This window comes from Micrasema longulum, unplaced genomic scaffold (assembly GCF_059751315.1).
Source record: "Micrasema longulum isolate JH-2025_06_02 unplaced genomic scaffold, ASM5975131v1 h1tg000371l, whole genome shotgun sequence".
Lineage (NCBI taxonomy): Eukaryota > Metazoa > Arthropoda > Insecta > Trichoptera > Brachycentridae > Micrasema > Micrasema longulum.
The window spans coordinates 120,347-144,376 of NW_028277572.1; the positions used below are offsets into that span (position 1 = coordinate 120,347).

Genomic DNA, 24,030 nt, shown 5'->3' on the forward strand with positions numbered 1-24,030 from the left:
TTGACTTTACACCACTGGTTAAAAGAGTTTATGTCTGATTAAATAAGAAAACAGTCTTGTAAAGTTTAAATTCTTTTAAGAATTTTATTGTCGTCCGCAAAGAGCCAAAAACGAGAGTTAGAAAATGATGTAGCAACATCATTTTTTTCTTTAATGTTTTTTTTTATTTGGGTGTATCCTTTTTTTTTATTTTTGCTAATTTTCATCTATACTTTTAGATAAATTGACATTTAAAATAAAAAACTTATCTTCTAGCTTAAAAACTTAAAATAGTGATTCCAGTGAAGCTTTTTATCATTATTTAAAGATGACGTGGAAAAAAAATCTCATAATGATCCACCGTGGAGTGAAAGAAAAAGTTTCAAAAATATCAACAGAAGTGAACAACCACTTGGTTTTACAAAAATTAACACTCAGAAGAAGTTAACAAATATGGATTTTTAAACATAGGCAATAACAAAACATGAACCCTGTAAATGCTTTGACTTTAATTAAAAAATATTTTGTTCCTACTATTTTTATTATAATTGCAATTGATTGACACAATCACGTCAGGGTCACCACTGTTGGGATATGATCCGTTGTTAAATTACCCATATTTAACATCATTTAATTACAGTTATTTAAAAGTGTGTACGTCATGATTATTTAATAATACGTAATGAAGATTACTTACGTGAGATTCACAGTTGGCCGTCTAATCTGGTTGGCTGGTTTTGGATATTGTGCACGCTATAATTATAATTACCACCATAAAAAATCTCTGATGACCATTTATATGGTTAGCTAAATTTTATATAAAACAAATTAGTCAATAATTTTTGACTAATGTGTTTTGTAAATAAATTGCACTGTGTTACTGAGCTGTACTAAAAAGAAAAACATACATTAAAACGTAAATAATTAAAGAGGACACGGATAAAATGGGTGCATCGAATTGTTTCGATTATCGCGATAATAATGCCTTTTTTTCTCCCGGATTAGTGAAATAAAATGGCATATTAAAAATTAACGAATTGTGGGTGCCTGTCATTTAAATAGTTTAAAAAATGGGTATGCTAAAAAAAAAATTAAATACGATAATTTCTGCAACGAGTTCGTTTTTGTCAGTTAAAGAAAGGGATTAAAAAAAAAAACTAGACCTTTTTTACTTTTTTCTGTGATTATATCTAAAACATATTTTATAATCATTAAAAACTTATTTTACAAAATATACATATGAACCCATTATCACACAAAAACAGTTTTTATTCTTCTTTTTGCTCTCCTATAAAATTCGTTATTTGTTAATGATTCCGTTTTTGCCATGTACCCTTCAATTGCTACTATTGTTTTTGTGTATAATAAAACAAACTATTTCAGTGTTTACTTAACTCATCTAATAACAGGTCATAAACACTGTAAATGTCTAAAAAATGTTGAACCTTAAATTGTTCCACCCGTAAATATAGGCCTCCACAATTTACTCGTGCTACCGTGGTAAAAAATAAGTTAAAATTATTTATAACTTTTAAAATCTTTATTTATTCTTATAAATCTTTTTTATTGCCTTAAAAATATTTCCCCCCCGATACAATATACTTGTGTCAACGTTTTTTCCAATCCTCGAAACAATTATTGTTAAAATAAATTTTCGGAATGGCCTTCAAAGCGCGCAGCGATTCGGTTTTTATTTGTTCAATCGTGTCAAAACGTTGTCCCCGGAGCGGTTTCTTAGGCTGAGAGAATAGCCAAAAGTCACATTGTGCTAAATACAATGGTAGAGGAAGGATATGAGTAGAATTTTTAGCGAAATGGTCTCAAAGCACCAATGCAGTTTGATCTGGTGCATTATCGTGATGCAAAAACCCAGAATTGCCTGATAATAATTATTCTGTTCTCTTTTTGCGAATAGCTTCATATAAACGTTACATAATGCTCAAATCATATTCCTTGTCAACAGTTTGGCCGAAGAAGGCCTTTTGCAACATTATCAACGTTTCTGCAGCAAAAATTTCATTCCGCAAACAAAATTTAATGCAACTTCTTTGCTCAACAAAATTGACGTTGTAACAATCGTTAAATTAACTTTTTGTGGTTCACAAAGCACGTGCGTAACTATCGGACAGATGCAGATATTGGCATGAAATTTGAAACAGATGTCTCTGACACTACTACCAATCTAAAATAATTTTGCCAGAATCGAAGAGCTCGCGTATTTTAAGTCAAAAATTGTACCTTATTTTTTTTATCACATAGATACATTTACTCAAACATCACAATATGAACTATTTCTCAATATCAGATGAGAAATCTTATATTATCAAATTGATAGAGTGTTTTGGGGATGCCCTCGAATTTATTCTCGTTATAAAATTCGATTTCATATTTGACACAATTTGATGGTTTTCCTCTCATTTTTATTCACATCTAAATTGGTTTTTATGGAAATGGTTGGCACTTAAATTTACAAGTAAAAGTTTTTCGATTAGGTTTTTTCTTCACCCTTATCGTATTTTAATTTCGTATTTATTTTGATTGAACTGTCTGTTTATTTTATTCACTCGATTTAATCCTGGTGATCTGTTTTTCTTTTATCTATCTCATCGCCACATTTTCACGCAAATAATACCGTTCAAAATTGACATTTTTAATCGATAAATTCATGAGTGACATTACGATTAGTCAAACAGGTCTGAAAGCCCAATTACAGAGGTGAATTATACACCCAGAACACCCAGACTTGAGAAAAATTATATTTATGTTTTTATGTTCTCACCGGGAATCGAACCCCGAACTTTCCTTTCCTTAAACACTGCATCACGGAGGCTGCCAAGGTTTTTTTTCCAAACCTTTTTTTTTCGATATTATTCGGTTCGGTTATTTTTCTATATTACGTATTGTATATCTGTGGCGGATAAATAATACAGTTCCATGTGTGAAATAAAACTAGAATCCTGGAAGAGAGTTTTCAACTCAAAAAGGAATCGACTGGAGTTGACTCCGCTTTGTCATGTAGTGGTTGGGTTCTACGCCTACCATTCTTTGGGTGCTGGGTTTGATTCCTGGAACGGGTGGACATGAAATATGTTTAATAAAAATTGATTAAAAAGCTATATCCAATTTAATTAAGTTAGTGAAATTAAATATTTGGTTGTATTGATAGATTCGAAACTTACATTTCATCAACATACTAAAACGGTAATGAAAAATATTGCAAAAAAAATAAAAAATTGAAAGAATTAGAAGATTTGTTGATAATAATTTATGTAAATTTATTTATAATACAATTATTGAACCACATATAAACTACTGTAGCAACCATGCGCGGTCCGTCCATAGATTAGGTGGAACTAATTCTTCCTTTAAAAAAAAAACTAAAGCAGTCAGTACCTACGTAAATATGTTTAATTTTTTTTAACATAATAAAATCAGCCATCAGTTAGCTAGATTTTTAGTAACTACAACAAGTATTTTTAATTAGTTAATTTTAACCATAGGGATTTGGGATGGATTTGCTGTTCATTCATAATTATGAACTTGTAAAAAATTGCGACAAACCCACACACAACCTTTGTTTGCGCAGTTATGCGCTAACTGAAGTCAAATTCATTGTTATACGTCTAACTCTGGAATAGGGAACTGAGTAAGTCTGTTGGTTCTTATGAAGTAGTCGTTCAGTATTGAATGCAGAAGTCCGCGTGTACGCGCAAATTAAGATCTTATTAGCTCTGTGGAAGCAATTCTAACAAACCAATCAATGTTTATATTTCGTTTATTGTGACTGCTTTATAACAAATTTAGAACTTTTTTTTTTTTACACAGTGGTGTAAAAAACTATGAAACATGCTTCTTTTGTGCTAAAATTATGGCATAAAATCACTTTTTAGTTTATTTCAAAGCACTTAACTCGAATTACTGTATTGGTAGAAGGTACGTATTTTACATATGTACATAGTACCGATTGGCTGCTTCCCCAATAGACAATCTCACCGCACGCTTATGGTAGAAACATATATTTTTTATCAAACCAATAAAATTTAAACGAACTAACTATATTACAAAACAAAGCTTGAAGAATTAATTTGAAAAAAAAACGATACACAAGTGTAAATTTAAAGTCAAATGAATTAAAAGTACTAACATGTAAGCAAATAATGTTACGTATAATATTTACGTATTTTATTTTTCAATCAATTTTTTTTTTTATCAAAGTTAACATGAACATGATCACAATACCAGAGAAAAGGTAAAAATCAGACTCCCATTTAAAAAAAACGAGATCACAAAATTCAATGTTATAAAAGGGCGAAAGAAATATTATGATATGGGAAAAAACATTTATGAAGAAGAAAGAGTATCAAAATTCACACAAAAGGTTTAGAAATATGTGTTAAAGAACTTTTAATAAAATATATGGGCATTTTTATGAGTAGAGCACACATACGAATATATTATGTCTGCCCTATTTTTCAATATTAAAAAATAAAACATTTTGTTTTTCCTGGACTGGCACTGGAAGCTTTGGACTGATCATGTAACAGATGATTAAAATACGCTGCATTTGGTTTACTAATAGAGTGCCCTATGCACCGCTGGGTGCAGAAAGGAGAATTATAATGATGATGTTTACAAATTTATATGAATTGATTAATGCATGGGTGGGGAGGGTACATGTTCAAATAATCGGGTCAGCAAATTGTGCTGGTTAATTGGATTGCATCGTACCTACTTGTTCAATTAATCTCGCCAACAAAAGCTAATGTGACTGTTTCAAATGTTTTAAAATTGATTCGATTTGATTATTTATGTCAACAGCAGGTCACCAGCTATCTCCAGTTAGCATCAGGTTATTTTATTAGACAAAACGTATAATAAACAGACAGTATTTTTTCATTAAATAAGTGCACGTCAGGTTTTGCAAATGTTGCGTTGTCCCCAATATATTTTTTTTCAGGCAAATCACGACGTTCACGCAAATATTTTTATAAAAAGGGATGCAAAGAAAGTGACTACTTACGAATAAAAAATATAATAATGTTTAAAAAGAGAACGGTTCAAAAAGGGAAATATAGACCACTCCTCTACCTCAGAACAGGTATTTACAATACCTAGAGAAAATAGATAGTGCCTAATATGTTTGCTTTTATTTTCATTTTGCTTATTTGTTTATGTTTTACCTTCTTCACTGTTTTGCAAACATATCATAATAATATAATGCTTTTTTTTAACTTTATTATTTTAATTTTTATTTTTTACAATAAACATAATAATAAAACAGTGTATAAAAAAATAAAGCATAATTACATGTCAATGAAATACATATAATTAAAAAAATAGCAAACAAAAAAATCCCACAAAGGCATGGCCTGTTCGTGGGTATACAAGAAAATGTTTATGAATTTTCGCTCCTATAGTAAATAATGGACAGTTATAATATTTTTGTTTAACATAAGAAAAAAAAAATCTGTAAAAAATAATTAAAAAAGGAAATAAAAAACATTTTTAAAAAAACACACAAAAATATTGCCTATTATTAAAGGGCAACAAAAATAAATCATAGGAAAAAGAGTTCATATCTTCAGTTTGAATCCAGGAGAGTGCATGTACTTTCAAAGAAGGAAAATTTTGAAAGTTTGGAATCAATAAAAAAAGAATAAAAATTTTTGGGCCTATAAAATATGCATGTCTCTGTGCGAGCCTCGTTTTGCAATGAGGTATTTCTAACACACGATTCCTTCTTTGACTTGATCTATTTGAATTACTTGTAAATAAATTTTGGTTCTTAAATATATATTTTAATCATTGAAAACCATATATTTGTCTTACATCTAAAAGTTTAGCTTCTTGGAACAATTGGAAAGAGGGAAAAGTGGGATTTTTGTGAAGCATAAATTTTTGAATAGTTTCTAATGGTTCAATATGATTGTTGTAAGTTCCCCCCATCCAATTATTCCATAGGAAAGCGATGACTGTACAAGTGCATAATAAACCATTTAATCGTTTTTATCAGGGCGTAAATACTTAGTCGTTTGAACACATAGGTTAAATATCTTAGTTTATTAACAATTACTTCAAGATGATTCGTCCATTTAAGTTGACAGTCAATGATTACTCCCAGGTATTTTATGCACCTTTCAGACTTCATGTTTTTGCAGTTATTACATATGTCAAGATTACAATATTTATTATGAAACATTAAATTATGGGAAGAAGAAGGGGAAGATGATTTTGAGTTGTAAAGGGGAATAAACAGTGTTATTACAATTTAGCGAGAGAAGATTTCGATTTAACCACTCCTTGATAATAGTTATACATATATTGGCTTTTTTTATCTATCCCAGATATCACATTTTACAATTTTTACAACAAACGCCGATTTTTTAGGCATTGAATCGAACTGAAAGGATACAGTTTTCCTCTTAAGGAGTTGGCGGCTAGGCTCAGATTATTGTTAATATAATTATAATTGTTTTGTTTGAATCCAATTGATTGGGAAATAATAATCGGTTTATTTATTTATTCATAGAAATAAATGCATATTACAAAAAAAAATAACTCTATGAGGCCAAGAGTCCGGTGTTGATTTGAGATACCACATAACCTAATGTGGAATATTCAACATTATTTAACAATGGCAAAATTAAAAATTATTATCAATAAACATCTGGATAACACGCCTAATAGTTTATAAATCTACGCAATATCTCACAGCGCAAATAACATACGACAATTAAAACTGAATCAATTTTAAACGTTCATTTTCTGTGTTTGTTCCTTGCTCGACAGCGGCACGATACAAATAAGTTGTGTGTATGTGAAACTCTGCTTTCTGATATAAACATGTTTAAACGACAAATCAATCGTTCTTTTACATCCTCAGCTTCAATTTTCGCTACTTTTCGACTCCAGTTCTAGACCTGGCCAGAAGTGCCCCCAGCTTGACAGACTACTGTGTAAGCCAGACCCTAAACGTAGTGTTGAGACGGTCTAAGCGAGAAGGTACTGCGCGACAGACCTTCCGCTGAAGTAAAATATGGAGCAACCTAGGAAGGCGAGGCTTGTGTGGAGCACCTGGCGCCGACCTTTCCCTGACAACGGGAGTACCCTTCTTGCAGAAACCATTGAAAGAAAAGGTCGACACTACGCTTATGGTTCCCGTACTTATTACCGGGTCTAGGATCCTGGCCCTACTGCGCTGCGCCGGTTCTGGATTTACAATCCTGGGTTAGGGACGAGAGTGATAGCAGGCCAGTGCTACGGTTTTTTCTCTAGTGTAAATTTGTCGCCAGATAACAATGCTTTTGCTCACATATCTTTTACACGGCGGTCACTATGTGAGCGTGGGCATTGTTATCTGGGGGGCAGTATACACTCGGATTCCAGTTCGAGCAGCATATTAAAATACCCGACGCATTATCCATTCAGGATGCTCCAATATCTCTCGGAAATACGTCTCTCGTTCAGGATATTTTGGAATCACTCGGACGCTCGTAATTAATTAGCACTATTCAATTTCGTAACTTTTCAAAATCACCCCTGAGTAGCACCTGCTAACGTCACTTAACATAAACATTCGTTTTTTCACTGTAGTATCTCGGCTATGCCATAAATAATGTCTTTTTATCGCCATAATTATTTGATTTGTTTTGGCAATTACTGGGGTGGATAATGCGTCAGATATATCCATTTGACACGTCTGCTATTTACGAAGCCATTTCTATTGGATTCCAAAATATTCCGAACGAATAACCTAATTTTTAGATTTGAACTATGGTAATTACAATTTAAACCAAACCCATTCTAAAAGCGACTCGTAACGCTGCGAAAATTTATAAACCTCTTTAATAGGTATAAAATTGCATCAAGCTTACTTACGGATGTTTATAAAACTAGCCCGTTATAAATCAATAAAATTAAATAACATTTTTTAACGCTTAACTGGCCCTATTATTCTTCTAAATCCCCCTTGTAATCAATCGTACTGTTAAAATATGATTTTTATTTGGCTTGTTATTCGCAAGTTACCTCACATAAATCCACCATTCGGAAACGATTTGGTGATTAATTATTCCCCGTAAAGGGCATTCCAAATTAAACATCTATACGGACAATTTATCTATCTTCCGATCCCCTTCCCGCCAATTAATCGGTCTTATAAAATATTTTAACTCGATAAATTAATCCACCGGTGACACGGAGGAATAAATCTATTACGATTATAACAAGATGGTAATTGGATTATTTCTCCACTTGTTTTGATCGCCAGATCCATTTATATCAATTTTGATAAATGTTACAATTATTGTTTCCGCAAAATAACTCCTTTTAAGCTGATTCATTATTCTGCTAAAAGCTATATTGAAGAAGAAATTTATATTCATTTGAACTGAAGATGACATTAATATACTTGTTCCTTAATCAATCGAATATCAGACTGGATCTGGAGAGTTAAATTTCATTTTGATTTTATCTCCTTAAAATGTTTTACTGTCTTACACTTAATAATAACATACATCGACATGGTATTAACTTTTTTATTACAATTCACATTTTTGTGGATGTTGTCATTCCACTGGTCATAGGCTCGTTCTAGAGACGAAATGACAATGTTTTTACATACTGTACGTATTTTTTACGTCAATTACAGTTTAATTTTAGATAATACATTTCTCGTCATATACTGCGTACAACAAATATATTTTTATTTGAACAAAAAATATTATGCACAAGCTTTGCCTGTTCATTAAAAACCAGTTTTTATTCAAAAGTTAATACCTATGCATATTCTTATTTTCTAAATACAAATTTCGACCCAATTTATTTTTAGTCTGTTTCTGGTTGGCTAAAAAATATTGCTTTAAGCAATATTTTTTATAAGCCCTCCAAAATACATACATATATTTGAATTTGAAGCTTAATAAAAAAAATAAATATAGGTAAAACCCCATTTAAAAAAAAAGTTGATTTTAATGAAAATATGTATGAAAATATTACATTTAATGCATGTGAAGGATACAGGATATAAAGAATGAATGTCTGAAAATGAAGTTTTGTTCTTAAGTTTTTAAACCTCTTGGACATTAAAATAAAATTATAAATATAAAGGAACCTGCTTACTCAAGTAGCCGATACTATTTTATATAATCTAATTGAATCGGGTTGTGGTCCCGTGGCTAGTGTCGTGGACTCATGGATCAAAGATACGAGTTTCGCACCCCACTCTACCACAACGTTATTTTCATTTTCTAATAGTGAGTTATTAAATCATCTTATATCCGAAAACCATGAATTTAATCAAGAAACGTGTGTAGAAATTTTGCATGTCAATAAAAATGGTTTTCGTTTAGATAATTTAGAACGATTAGAAATTAGTAAAGCCATTAATCAAAAACTTCAAATAATGAATAATCAATTAAATTTAACTTCGAGTCCTCTTTTAAAACTATTCCCGTTATGATTTATTTTATCTTCTTTATTTCTCTTTCTTTCTCTTTCTTTCAATTTTCTGTCTCTTTCATACAATATTTTATTATATAAATAGCAACGCGTGTAATTATAAGTTAGTTTAATTCCTGACGATGAGGTAGTAATCTCGAAACCGGTCGAAGTGTAATTAAAAAAATTAAGTGGTTTATACAAATTTATAAACAAATAAGTGAAAAATGTCATACCGCAAAGTGAAAAATGTTTTTGATAACAATAATATATTTACAAATCGTTGAAAATGGCCACCAAAATTGAAATATTTGGGTAAATCATATGAACTCCTTTTTGTCCTTATCCCGCCCAATTTACAGTAACTTAATAATCTTAAAATAAATATTTAAAAAATCTTTGAAATGAAAATAACATTTTTATATGTATAAATTGTATGTATTTATTTGATATGTAATATATTTTCTTTACTAACTTTGTATACTATGTGGAAATCTGTTATTAGTTCTGAGTTTATACACTATATCTGTTTGTTTACTAAAAATATGTATGTAGAACTGTTGATTTCCCAAATAAAATAAAATAAACTCAAAGATTTCTATCTTTTTTTAAAAATATATTTTTTTAATAAATAGATTTACATCAATATTAATTCATAGTTTTATATCCAGCATTTAACTGACATCCTTTTATCCTCTTTTTCTTGTACAATAATTTTGGAAAGTAGAGCCTTTACGTCAAATTTTATTATACAGAAATGTAAATGATGTGAACTGCCGTCAGATCCATTGTTAGTTTAGAACACAAAAATTGACATCTCTTATAGTCTTCTTAGCTATACATTTATGTGCTAAAGTTTTGAAAGCATTGTTATTTATTTAATTTACCGATGTATCCATTAATTTTTAATTTTTGTGCTTATAACTAAAGTCTTATAACAATATGATTTAAAGTTCTTGTATATTATACAAGAGCTAGAAAATGTATAGATTCTGTTGTTTGTCTTGTGTGATTTTTGTAGAAGGTTTACTGAACACACGAAAGTAATTATTTTTCTCTATGCTTAAGTGGTTAAATTTGTCTGACGCGGTGATGGATTTCCATCAACGATATTTTTGTTGATTTGATTTAAATGCTTACGGTTTTCAATAATTATTAAATGATTTGATTACAGTGTAAAAATATAAACGGCACTATTGTTTTATTATGGGTTACTTACTACCCATCAAAATCATATTGCAATTTAAAATAAGTATGCGGAAATTAGTAAATATGTGAAATTATATTATATATTAAGTCTAGTGATGTTTTAAAATATGACTGACGCGCTCCCGGTAAATAAACTGAGCTTTTTTTTCAAGTACGCGATAATGCGTCATCAAAAAGAAAATGGCGAGGCAGCATTAAAGGCTCATTCATCCCTGCCACGTTTTCACAGCGACCCCTTTTTTTCGGGGAACGGTTTATTTTTGCGATTAGAGCGGCAGGTGTTGATGAAATGGACAAATGTTTCGTCATCCTGCTAAAATATGCCAGTTCATGGACCAGATGAAGAATCATTATCTTTAGCGTGAAATGGCACAAGACAGCCAGGTTTCCCTTCGTTTTCGTCCTTCAAACTTTTTTCACGCTGGCATTAATAATTCTAACTTTATTTTACTTTACTAAATTATTTTCAATTAAATACGCGAATATTATTTTTATTTTAATTATTTTATAAATTTATTAAGATTTACATACATATTTATATTTATTGAAGATAAGAAAAACGAGAGATATGAAAAAAAAACGGGTAAAAATTCACATATAGATATAGATTTATTTTTTTACCTTTACAATTCACAATTTGTCGTCTAATTAGACAATAGTATGTTTTAAGGCCAACAAATTGCGAATTTAATGTCAAATTTATTTTAATTAGTGATATAAAAAAATTATGTCTTTGTTCCAAAAAATTTTAAAAAGATAATTTTCATACTGATATTTACAAATTCGGTAATTCTTAATTTTAAAGTAAATATTTTTATTTGGGTATGTGTATTTTTTTTACTTATATTATTTACGATTAAATGTTGCATGTTTTTTATATTTTTTATTTGCAGTTTCAGTACATATTTTAGAAAACTAAATTATTATTTACATGTTTATTCTTATATCTGTATATTCTTATATCGGCAGCCTCCGTGGTGTAGCGGTCAAGACGCTTGACTCACACACGGAAGGTTCCGGGTTCGATTCCCGGTGAGAACACAAAAATTAAAATGTGATTTTTCTCAAGCCTGGGTGTTCTGTGATGTAATTCACCACTGTAATTGGGCCCCCTGGCCTGTTGTGGTGCAAAAAAAAATAAGAACAAAAATAAATTAAAATAATATTATAATTTTAAGTTATTGGTCGCGTTCGAATATTAACTAAATCTATGTTAATGCTTAGTGCCTGTCGGTTGATCTAGTAAATATTCCATTTTTAATTTTTAAAACGAAAGTGGCTTTGGTGTTTTAATGGTGTTTTATTCACGTTTAAAATAACTTATTGCAATAATTTCTGCATTGTTAACTTCAAAACGGTTAAAAGTAGACTTATTGTTTTATTGTTTATTGTACCGTTTTGTGATTTGTTCACTATAGTCAGTAGATAAGATCATTCATATTTACATTTTATACAATTCCTTTAAGCTAGGGTTTCCTAGGACAGCGGTGCCCGTATCTTAACGGCCGTAGTGAACGGTGATGCGGTGGATAGCCGTCGTAACGGTGCCGAGAGAGTGGTTTCCTATGAAAACGGTGTTATCAACACCGTTTAACACTGTTTTCCTAGAAAACCACACTCTAGTCACCGTTAAAACGGCAGTCCACCGCATCACCGTTCACTACGACCGTTAAGATACGGGCACCGCTGTCCTAGGAAACCCTAGCTTTATAGTAAATAAGTTACAATTCCTATATCGTACATTGAAAAGCTATTGCATATAAGTTATTTGTATAAACAATATTTTGAGCTTGTCCAAATTTTAGTAGACAAAGACTGGATCCAACTCCTAGGGAGCTATTAATATTAACATATTACAACAGAGATGAAGAACATTTTAGAGAAGGTAATATAGAAGTCTAGGCATCTAAAGGGCTTATGACCTGTCATTGGCTGGTTTAAGTGGCCACTTTACACATTGTGTAACATTCACCATTCTGGTCATATTTGATAAATCAATCTGGTCCATGAAGAAGTATAGAAAATTGAAAATATGTAGGTAAAATAATTCAATCAGGTGAATATCACCCTCATAAATAAAGGTTTCTGCTCTTAACTTCACAAACATCATCAGATGAAAGAATTCAAGGAATATAGATGTTCAAATATGGGCAAAATGGTGAATGTTACACAATGTGTAAAGTGGCCACTTAAACCAGATAATGACATGTCATAAGCCCTGTAGATGTCTAGACTTCTATATTACCTTCTCTAAAATGTTCTTCATCTCTGTTGTAATATGTTAGATGTATAATATAACAACGAAATAAAAAAACGCGTATTCATTAAATTTATCCCTTTTATTTCATTTTTAATACTTGCTTTAATGAACTTGTAAGGTTTAACAATATAAGTGCCTTTTTTTGGGCGTTTTGACGCGACTTTTAACGTATTCAAATAAGATTCTGGTTCCACTGAAAATCTTGTTTCGGTTGGTCACTAATCCGAGCATTAACAGTGCTTTTGCCTATGTAATTTATTTTTTTTACATTTATATTTATTTTTGCACCACAACAGGCCAGGAGGCCCAATTACAGTGGTGAATTACATCACAGAACACCCAGGCTTGAGAAAAATCACATTTTTATTTTTTGTGTTCTCACCGGGAATCGAACCCGGAACCTTCCGTGCGTGAGTCAAGCGCCTTGACCGCTACACCACGGAGGCCGAAACTAATAATCATATCTAAATTTCTCAGCATTTGCTTACGTATGCGTTTGTCGAATTGCGCAATTACTGACTAGAGAATTGTGTAATATTATAGGTACGCGAGTATATAATGACAGTTGATATCTTTGTAATACATCAATCATTCCTTGTGATAGACGGCAATGTGTTCCGTGCGTTACCAAATTTAATATCAATCATAGTATATAATATGTAGATATTAAAATTATTGCCCTTCTAGTAGTTACCTATTTACGGCTAGTTATTTATTGTTGATTAAATTTAAAAGGTCACAAATCGAAATGCGACTTTTCTCAGTAGAGCCAATCAAAGTTTTGAAAGTGAGTTCTTGCTTTTCTTACTATATTATTTTTTATATTGATGTTTTATACATCATTGAATGTGTTTTGAAAGATCCAATGATCTTAATATTCTAATTATTGAGTTTTGGGCAAAAACACCCAGAAACATAAACCAGATGGCGGTTTGGCTCTGAAGTTAGCCACCAAAACGCAATATACTAAAAGGGCTGTTGTGCGATAATGCAAATTTCACAGCTATCTTTTTCGTAGAGAAAAATATCATCATCATCATCATCATTCCCTTTCTGCACCTAATGATGCATATGACACTGTATTGGTACACCAATCTCAGCGTATCTTGATAATTTTTACATTGTACGCGTATGTAAATGCATTTGTGTACGCGTATGTATGTACATTTGTGTATGCGTATATGTTCATGAATGTATGCATTTATATATATATATATATATATATATATATATATATATATGGAATCCATATATGTACATAAATAGATATTTATTATGTTAGTGCCTTAAATATAATAAAATTAAAATACTTTTTTTTATTACAATGTATTTGACTGTTTTATACTGGGCACATTTTAAAATAACATACCTACATAACTAGACTAGAATGCAGGAATAAATTTATATTTTATGTGAAATTTATTGATACGTGCCTAATTTAGATGCAACATTTTTATAATAGGCATAAAACTTGATCACAATAGAAAATACAATATATTATACATATTACGTGACTCGTTTATTAAAATTTGCTTAGAAAACATGCGTTACACAGACCTTTCATAAAATACCTTAAATTTAATGACATTTTCCACTTATTTAAGTTTCACAAAGAAAATTTTGAAAGCAACCAACGTAGGTAATATTCAGTTATAGAAAAAAAATCTTGATATTTTTTTAAAATCCGCAATACACATCTCCTTTGATATTTAATTGCATCTTATTTCTTCATTCACATGTTAAATTCAACTTTTGCTTTCGGGATAACCTTTGCGGCACTAATAGCGTGCAATTTTTCATTTTGTAAATATTTCAGAGACGTGATTTGTCAAAGGGAAATTTCTAATAATATTTTCTTTTTCAGGATTTGTGGTGCCTCCTCCTTCCTCGGAGCAAAAAGTAGACGTCACTACTTACGGTGAGTAATGTTACTTTTAACTTTTCAAAATACAACTTTATACCGCGTGACCGCGAACTTATGGGCGCCTAAACTTTAAATGGATTTTCTTCGAAAGTGGGCGACCTTTTTTAGTGACGTAATTCGTTTGATATGAGTTACATAAAAAACATATATATATAAATAAAAGATTTGGATTCTTAGACAATTTTATTAGGCGGTAGAAAGCGCATGAGTCATTATGTAAAATGTTCTACCTGCTTTATAAAACAATCATTTTCTTAATTTAAATATATTTATAAATTTTAAAGCCCATATGACTTTTTCATACGCACAAATCATATAAAATGTAAGTACAGAAACAGCATAAATACTATGCACACATCAACACAATAATGCTTTGCCTTCTTATGAAAAGTTTGATAACTAATGAAGGCCTTTTATCTATATTAAATATTAAAGGTTTCTTGTTTTATATATTAGAGAGTGCCTAATGTAAACAAGTATTTTTTTACAATGCATATTATGTAGTGTAACGTCTGTTTAGACGATAAATAATATTTATGACTTTATTTAAATTCAAAACCATTTTCTTTAAGTCCAACTTACACAAAATCATTTGGTTATTTTGAATATTTTTGTAAGTAAATATTAGATATTTCTTTATATAAAGCAGTATTTCGTTAACTAAATTCTCAAACCTCATATTCGAGAAAAATGCGCTTTACTGGAGAGACAAAGTACCGATTTTACTGTTTATTACTTATACTCTTAAAGTAATAACACACTACTAGCTAGAGTCGCCCATACGGAGAATTTTTTATAATTTATTACTAACTACGAAGTTAGCTACAGATAACAGCAATACAACGGGCCGCAGGTACTTGCATCGAGAATTGCAAGCGCAAACCGAAACCACCCGTTACACGTTTGATGATAAAATCAAACCGAAATTCGGAACGTTTTTGTTCTATGCTCTAGAGCTACAGGTTCTCTAGTGAATTATTACTCTAAGCTTATAATATATTTCGTATATGGCTTTTATAAATAAAATTGCACTATTTAATTTGTGACCTAAGTGATTTTAAATACATACTCGTCTAGCTCTTTTTAATTAAAAAAAACGATTTTTGTAAAATTTTAACAAACGAAGTTTGAGAATAAATTAGTTTGTCCAAAATTCATTAACATTTTCTTGTATACTCACGAACAGGCCATGCCTTTTTGGGATTTTTTGTTTACTATTTTTACTATTAATATGTATTTCATTGCTATGTAATTATGCTTTATTTTATTAATACTCTGTTTTATCACTTATGTTTATTGTAAAAAAAAACAGAAAATTTAAATAAAAAAAATAATAATAAAAAAGGTTTTTTAGACAAAAAACTGGATTTCACATCTAGGGAGTTATTAAGATTAACAAATAACGAGGAGATAAAATTTTCAATTCTTTTACTTCACTGAAATGAACAGTGAAAGTACATTCCTCCACCTACCCAAAACCGTTTAAAAGACCGTGAGTCATCCTATCGGTTTTACACACACCATAAAGCTATGTTTATTGTCAATAAACGAATTACTCTTTCAAAATGTTCACTTTCATTTATAGCGGTTTTAATGAATTTTACTAACTACTCACACTGCCCCTTTCACCGTGTGTTTCGCAAATCACATGGTGGGTTTTTGTCGGATATTGTCATTCATCCTCATGACCATATTGCAAACACGAATGGTAGCAAAAACTGTATCTATTTATATCACAATAGCCTATAATTTCATAAATTTAGGAACGTCAGATTGGATTATTATTATTACAAAAATCAGCAGATAGAAAAATTAAAGAAATATGGATATTTTTTTTAATGGTCACTTAAATCAGTCAATGGCAGACCATAAGGCTTTTAAATGCCTAGGCTTCTATATTTCCTTCTCTGAAAAGGTCTTTATATCTGTTGTTATTTTTTTGTTTGTAAAAATCTATTTACTTTCAAAAAAACATCTTTTCTATGGTAAATAGTAAAAATACCTCCTTTGCATATAATATAGATGTCATATAGATCATTTCATACCATATATATGTGCAATAAACTTTTTGATAATTAAAAAAGGAATGGCCCACGCTCAAACGCTGTAGTATTTGTAGGCATTTTTTCCAATTCATGTTATAGCTTAATTTTAATATGTATTTTTCTTAAGTGTATTTTCGTTTATTATATTTCTTTGTAAATAATATGTGTATGGAAAAATAAACAAATTTAAAATTTAAAAAAATTAATAAGATTTAGAAAAGACCATTACAGCAGTTACATTGACGTGTTTTTATTAAATAAACTTAATTCAGTTGTGTCAGTTAACTCAATCAATAAATAAAAAATGAGAAGTCACATTTTTATTGCAATATTAAAATCAATTATAAACATTTATTTTTGTATTGTCTTTAAATTTTGAGCCACCGCGTATTTATTTCAGTGTTCTAGAACAGTTTCAATGTGGTTACTGCAGAAGAAGTTTAAACTTAAACTCTCCGTGTCGGAAGAGATTTTCTATAATGACCTTTAGTGTCGATGTTAGTAGAGACTAGAGTTTCCATATAAAGCTAGTTTAGCTAGCTAGTACTATGGGGAACATGAATCAAACTTCCCCTAAACTAAGCACCGCCTTAAGTTCTGTCTTATTTGTGTTTATTAGTTTATCTGCGAAGTTTTACATATTTTGCCTCATTGCCTTATTACAGTCTGTAAAACCAGGGTTCGAAAATGCATGAAAATTTTTATTGGATTTTTTTTTAAGTTTACCATACGGAATGTTCATCTGAAGTTTCCCAGTCTGGCCCTGAAACACCATGTATATCGTGATAGATAATAGTTATATGTATTCTTCGAATCCTGCGCAAAACTAATGAAAATCCCCAAAAATTTATACAATTAACAATAATTAACATTTACTAAATAATGTGTTAGTGTGCGCATTTTAAAATAAAAGTCTGTCTTATTAATTACTTCTTCTTCTTCAAGTGTCATGTCGGCTCCCCCCAACGTTGACTCTCATCACTAAAGAGAAAGCTTCCTTGTTCTGAGCAGTGCAAAACAGCTCCTCCACAGTTCTAATCTTAGTCCATGCTCGGACCTTGTGAAGCCAAGAAATCTGTTTTCTTTCAACCCCTCTTTATCTCTAGATCTTTTTCTTCAAAAAAAGCTGAAGTATGACATATATACCACCTCTCAACACATGGCCAAAATATAATATCTTATGGAGCTTAACGGTGGTGAAGAATTCTGTGTTCGTATTAACTCTACGTAATACTTCATTGTTCAAAAGCTTCAAGGTGTTTTATAATATCTTTAGGAGTCGACGCCTCTGCACCGTACAGTAAGACGGGCCATACATTATAACATTTGACCAGTCGTTGTCTCAGCTTAAGGTTTATATTATCGTCACAAAATATAAACATTTTGTTAAATGCTGTTCTGGCCGCTTCTATTTTGCATTTTATCGCAGTATCGGGGTCTAGATTCTCAGTGACGATACTGTCCAAGTACCTGAACTGTTTCATTCTCTCAACATTGACACCCTTAAGTTGGAGATTTGCATTTGGATGACTTTTTCGGCCAAAAACTATAAGTTTAGTTTTTTTCCATTCATATTTAAACCAAAACCTTCACCAACGGAGTCAATCTTATCAAGCAATTCTTGAAGGTCTTGTATATTGTCTGCAATAAGAACAGTATCCTCTACATATTTTTGATGGCTACACCATTTACATTCACATCGATATTTGTATCATTCAACGCTTCTTTGAAGACCAAGTCAGAGTACAGGTTAAACAAAGTAGGCTAGAGAACACAACCCTGTCAGACTCCTCGCTGAATAGGAATACCTTGTGAAGTAGTCCCAATACTGTTTTTTTTATTCTCACATCCTTCCTTTCTACACCGCATCTAAGTAATATTTCAATCAAATCTGTTCGTTTTACTCTGTCAAATGCTTTTTCATAATCAATCAAACAAGCATAGATATCCTTTTCTTGGTCAAAACGATTTTGCAACAATATATTTATTGCTGTCAGCGCTTTACGGGTACAAAAGCCATTTCTGAATCCAAACTGAGTGTCATTTAAATCTCACTCGCACCTTAGTCTTATTTTGGCATGATTTTAAGAATCAATTTCTAGCATATGGCTCTTAAGACTTATAAGGCAGTAATCAATACAATTTTTTTGGGTGTTTTTTTTTTCGGGTGATGTAATAAATATTGACCAATTTAATTAATTTCGACCTACACTATTTTCAACGATCAATAATTAAAGGAAAATTACGAAACAAAACGATATGATACATTCACACCTATCCTATCTATAATATATATGGGGTTTCGCCAGCGAAAATTAGATCTCGAAAATACAAGTTCATCAGAACAGAGCTCTGAGAAACATTCTTGGACTGAAATGGGATTCTCATGTCAAGGATATCTACCGACAGACAAAAATACTTACTTTCAAGGTGATGCCACTGCATGACATAACCAATACTATTTTAAATATCTTAAACTTTTCTGCTCACACAAATTTAAAATATACATTTGGTCATGACATTTACAACTACTCAGGGAATCTTCATATGTCTAAATTTCGCTGAATGATGTTCGCAGGAGGTCTCTGAAAAACATCGGCCACTCCGAATTTAATAAACTGCCCGATGAGCTAAAACACGCAAAGTTAAATAAAAAATCCAAAGTATCGCAATTAAAAAATATAACTTAAATCTTTTTGATAGTGATAGTTATTAATGTAATTTATAAAGATGGAGTAAAGTACTGTGTTTTATGTTTCTTGTATTATGTTTTTTTACTATTTCGGATGTATGTATTGTCAAAAAAAAAAAAAAATTATATGTTCGGTCCCAAATGAGTTTTTTCTTAATAACTCCTAGGAGTATAATATGTACTATATGTATTATATGTTTTATTAATAATAGAAAATATTTTTTAAAAGTAGTTGTAGTTACATTTTTAGAAAGACTTATTCTATGATTTTGTATTTTTTATAATCAAAGTAATATTATTCTTTTATTTCAGATTCCGTGGAAAATAATATAGTGCAGTCTGTGGTCGATAACGCGTTGCAAGCAACAGAGTCGCCGCACCATACTATCAACAATTACTCTTCCTCTTCATCAGCTCCTGGGATTTCCACCATCCTTGTTGCTTCAGCCACTTTCCTCAACATCATCTTTCAACACGCAACCAGCCATCTAGGAAGATGATAAGCCAACGAAAGTTACCAATGCACCGCCGCTGAATTGTGAATTGTTACTTAGTAATATTAATGGACAATGTTTAATAATTGTATTGTAATTACCTATTAAGATAAACAGTGAGTCAGTGTTGTTTACATTAACATTTTCAAATAAAAAGTATTGTAGATTTTGGAAATAGCAATATAAGTACATACATTAAGCATAGACTACACCAGAGGGGTTGACAAACTTTTTTACGAATCATCATTTCCCTGTTCGCACCTAATGCTACATAGGACGTTGCATGGTACATAAGCGCAGCGTATCCCGATATTTTTTGTTGCGTACATTTAAGATGATAAGTATTACGCTTTAGGTGCCAATTAAAGCGTTAAAATATTTTTTTATCAAGTACAGGAGAAGGTGGTAATAAAGACCCCTTATTTGTTTCTGTAGCACAGTGGTCAGCAAACTCATCAGTCAAATGAGCCAAAGATCAGCAGTTAAACAATCGAGATTTTCTTTGAGAGCCAAATTCCTCAATGTTTAAAACTGTTTTTTCTGTAATGGCAACGTACCTTTATAATAAAATACGTACATGCAAAGCAGAAAATGTGCGTATTCGCTTTCTATTTTAACTAGAAATTCTTTAAATTGACGATGATAAAAGGCTTTTAGTTAAAATTGTGATGAGAATATTGATCAATAAAATATTTTTTCTGGAAATGTCTGCGCACAAAGCGGTTTTTGTTGAATGATGCAATGGTAAAGATGTATCTCGTGATTATTTTTTTAATTCAAAATATTAATTTTAAAAAAACATTTTGCCCCATCTGCATCATTGACAGAATTTTATCGAGTTTATTATGATGTTTTTCCAAGCCAATGACAGCATTTGCAATATCCTTCCCACGTGTTGGAACTTTCAGTGACAATAATCCTTAAAGTTCTTCTTTAGAACCGGTGGACAAACTAAATTGAATGAAAGTGAAACTTGCGCTGTGTGAGCCGCGGTCAAGTAGCTAAAGAGCTGCATGTGGCTCGCGAGCCGCAGTTTGCCGATCTCTGTCCTAGTATAATCTGTGAAGCAAACGTCAAAAGATTTAAATCATATATCAGGTTGTTCCTAAACTAATATTTAGATGTATAAAAATACAGTCAAAATAATGTTTTTGTGAAACTTGTTTATTTATGTGAAGAAAGCAATTTTACATTTTTTTCCAATCGTTGCTGGCAATGTGGACCCCGGGTCAATCTAACTAACACATTAGGTGTTCCAAAATACATGCGCCATAACCATTCAAATGAAACTATGCTGCACTGTAAAATATTGAATGTCGGTCATATTTACCTCGACGATCACGAAAAACTCCTTTAAGTTTGTCCTTTAGAGATGGCCTCCGTAAAACGTTTAGCTTCGCAATATTCAAAAATTCACTCAGACACCCAAATACTTTTCAAACTTCACTCGACGAATAACTTGTTAAAACTTGTATGAAAATTACCGGAATCGTGTGTCGCCCTCTAGCATTACGTTTTTGGTCCGTTTGCAACTAGTTATGGCTTTCGCCAATAAATATATCGCTTATGGTTTTGTTAAAACATGAGGGTTCCATATTTAATGCAGTTTCTGTTTTACCACCTTTTCCTCTGAGTATTTTATATCATTTTGGTAATTAGACCACAAAGCAGACGTTTTGCGAATAAGCAAAGGTGTAAAAGTAAAAAGGCTGTAAATACGAAGCCCAAACGACTACATACATAAATTCTAAAAGTTATATACGAGAATACATATTTTTCCTGCAAAAAACGAATTGAATATGTACATATTTTTATTTGTGTACATTATAATAAGACAGGTTGTGGTCCCGTTGATAGTGTTGCCGGCTCTGGATCAGGAGGTTTGATTATCGAATCCCGCTCAACCACAACTTGTTTCCCATTTTCTAACATGTTTTTTTACGAATAAAAAAAAATGACCCCAAAATTGACGAATTAGGAGAAATCATAAGAAAGACAGAAATTTTGAAAAATAAATAAAACTAGTTTAGGTTTTGTGTTTTTTAATATGTGAATAATTAAATTTGTTTTTGCGATAACACCTCATCAAACAGTTAGAACTGCTTATCAATTTCTTGCAAATAGTTAAAAGCATTATTATTTTTAATCCAGGATATTTATGTGGGCAATTATATTTTGAAGGGTATTTTTAACGAGTTTTTAATACCTCACCATTAGATTAGAAATGGGAATCAAGGATAAAGCGGGGATCGAACCTCAGACTTCTCGAACCGCGAATCACAACTTCATTCTAATACATTAATTCCTACATGTTTTGCGATTTGAAATGTGGCTATTTGATAGCTAGCAAATTCAAAACGTTAAATGCATCAGCTCGCTGTCTAGATAAAAATAGACAGTGCAGTGAGCCATAGTTTTCCAACCCCTGGTCTACACTGTGTCGACCCCTTGATGCCTGAACATAGATTGAGTATAATTTTTGATCTTTTCGTTTCGGAATTATGTTTTTTATATTTTGAAAACAATTACGCCAATGCGATAGAACAATTTCTTGTTTTTTTTTAAACTATTTATATGAAAAAAAAATGTGGTACAAATTTGTACCGTCCGGGACTTACAATATAAAAAAAAAGTTATTTTTCTCATACGATGTTTCTACAAAAATAAATTAATAACCCGCATTATAATCAAACCACAAAAATATATATTTTTAAAAAAGAACTTAGGTACTCGCCAACATAATTATATTATTGTTTTTTTTTTGGAAAGGAGTATTAATTTTAAACAACCAACCGGGTGACAGTTTTACTCAAATCTGATCACCAGAAGTCATTTTTTGGAACTACTTACTTCAAAATGGCCGAAACTACTAAAAAACGTCAAAATTACATAAAATGCATTATCATATAAGAAATATACGAGTTATATGAGTCAGGGAGCAAAAGGTTAAAGCAGAATACTTTGTACATTCGTTGTAAATAAAATAGAAAAGCGTTTTGTTTAAATAAATAAATAAAAACTGTTTCCCTTCAATATAAACTGTTTTATCAAGATTTGATAATATACAACGCTTGATTTTTAGTATATTGTCTGTTCTTTGTAATTTCTTCGCCATTAATACTCGTTTACGGAAAAAACCAAATGGTTTTAATGATACCATTTTATTGTACATTCTCAGAATTAAAAATATATTTAAGTCATCCGTTTTTATCGTCACAATATTTAAAGAAATTTTTTCTCAAGTCAGTGTAGGTATTGCATAATATTTTTGGAATTAATTATATTCATTTTGCCGTATTTTTCTTCTGCAAACAACAGCTTTTCTTATTTGAATCATACTGGTCGCCAATATTATTGAAATTTCTCCAATCTCAATGTTTATAGTTACTAAATATCCATTTAACATTAAGTCCATTGTCAATACGCGTTGACCTACCATGCGAGAGATCTCGGGTTCGATTCCTGACATGGTTGATATGAGATATTTATTTAAAATTGTGTTTTCACACTACAATATTTCATAGTCCCTGGACTGGTACCAGCGTAAGACTGATCACCTTACCTTCATGTAACAAATTGATCGAGATATGCTGCGATTGGTGTACCATTCTAGTGCCCTATGCAGCATGACGAACGGAATGGGAATGATGATGATGATGAATATCCAACGAGTCAAGGTGTGAACATACATATTTTATTAATTTTACATGTAAGGTATATTACCAACCCACCGAAAACGAGTCTTAATTAGTTATAACTTAGACTTGAATTTCCAAACATTTGGTGAAAATACGTGTGATACAACTGTTTTTGAGAAATTTCCACATTTCATATTTGAAACAATATTTAAAAAAAACTCCATTCTAAATTACTTTTTTTCATTTATTTAATACACACATCGCATCTCCAAAAGTACACTGGCATGTTTAATTGGGCATTTTGTAGGAGAGCGAAAATAAACTTTTGTTCACTTTTAAATCCTCATAGAT

At 31.0% G+C, this 24,030-nt stretch overlaps 1 protein-coding gene across 1 annotated transcript in view; it reads left to right on the forward strand.

Annotated features, from left to right (window-relative positions):
* LOC148282151 (uncharacterized) overlaps window positions 1-22,742 on the forward strand; it is a 58,260-nt gene extending 35,518 nt beyond the window's left edge. Inside the window, exons 6-7 of the mRNA XM_088225533.1 lie at window positions 14,751-14,804; window positions 19,860-22,742. Coding sequence (XP_088081659.1) covers window positions 14,751-14,804; window positions 19,860-20,047 — 242 coding nt within the window. The 3' untranslated portion in view covers window positions 20,048-22,742. The remainder of the gene's footprint in view (window positions 1-14,750; window positions 14,805-19,859) is intronic.
* The last annotated feature ends 1,288 nt before the right edge of the window (window positions 22,743-24,030 follow it).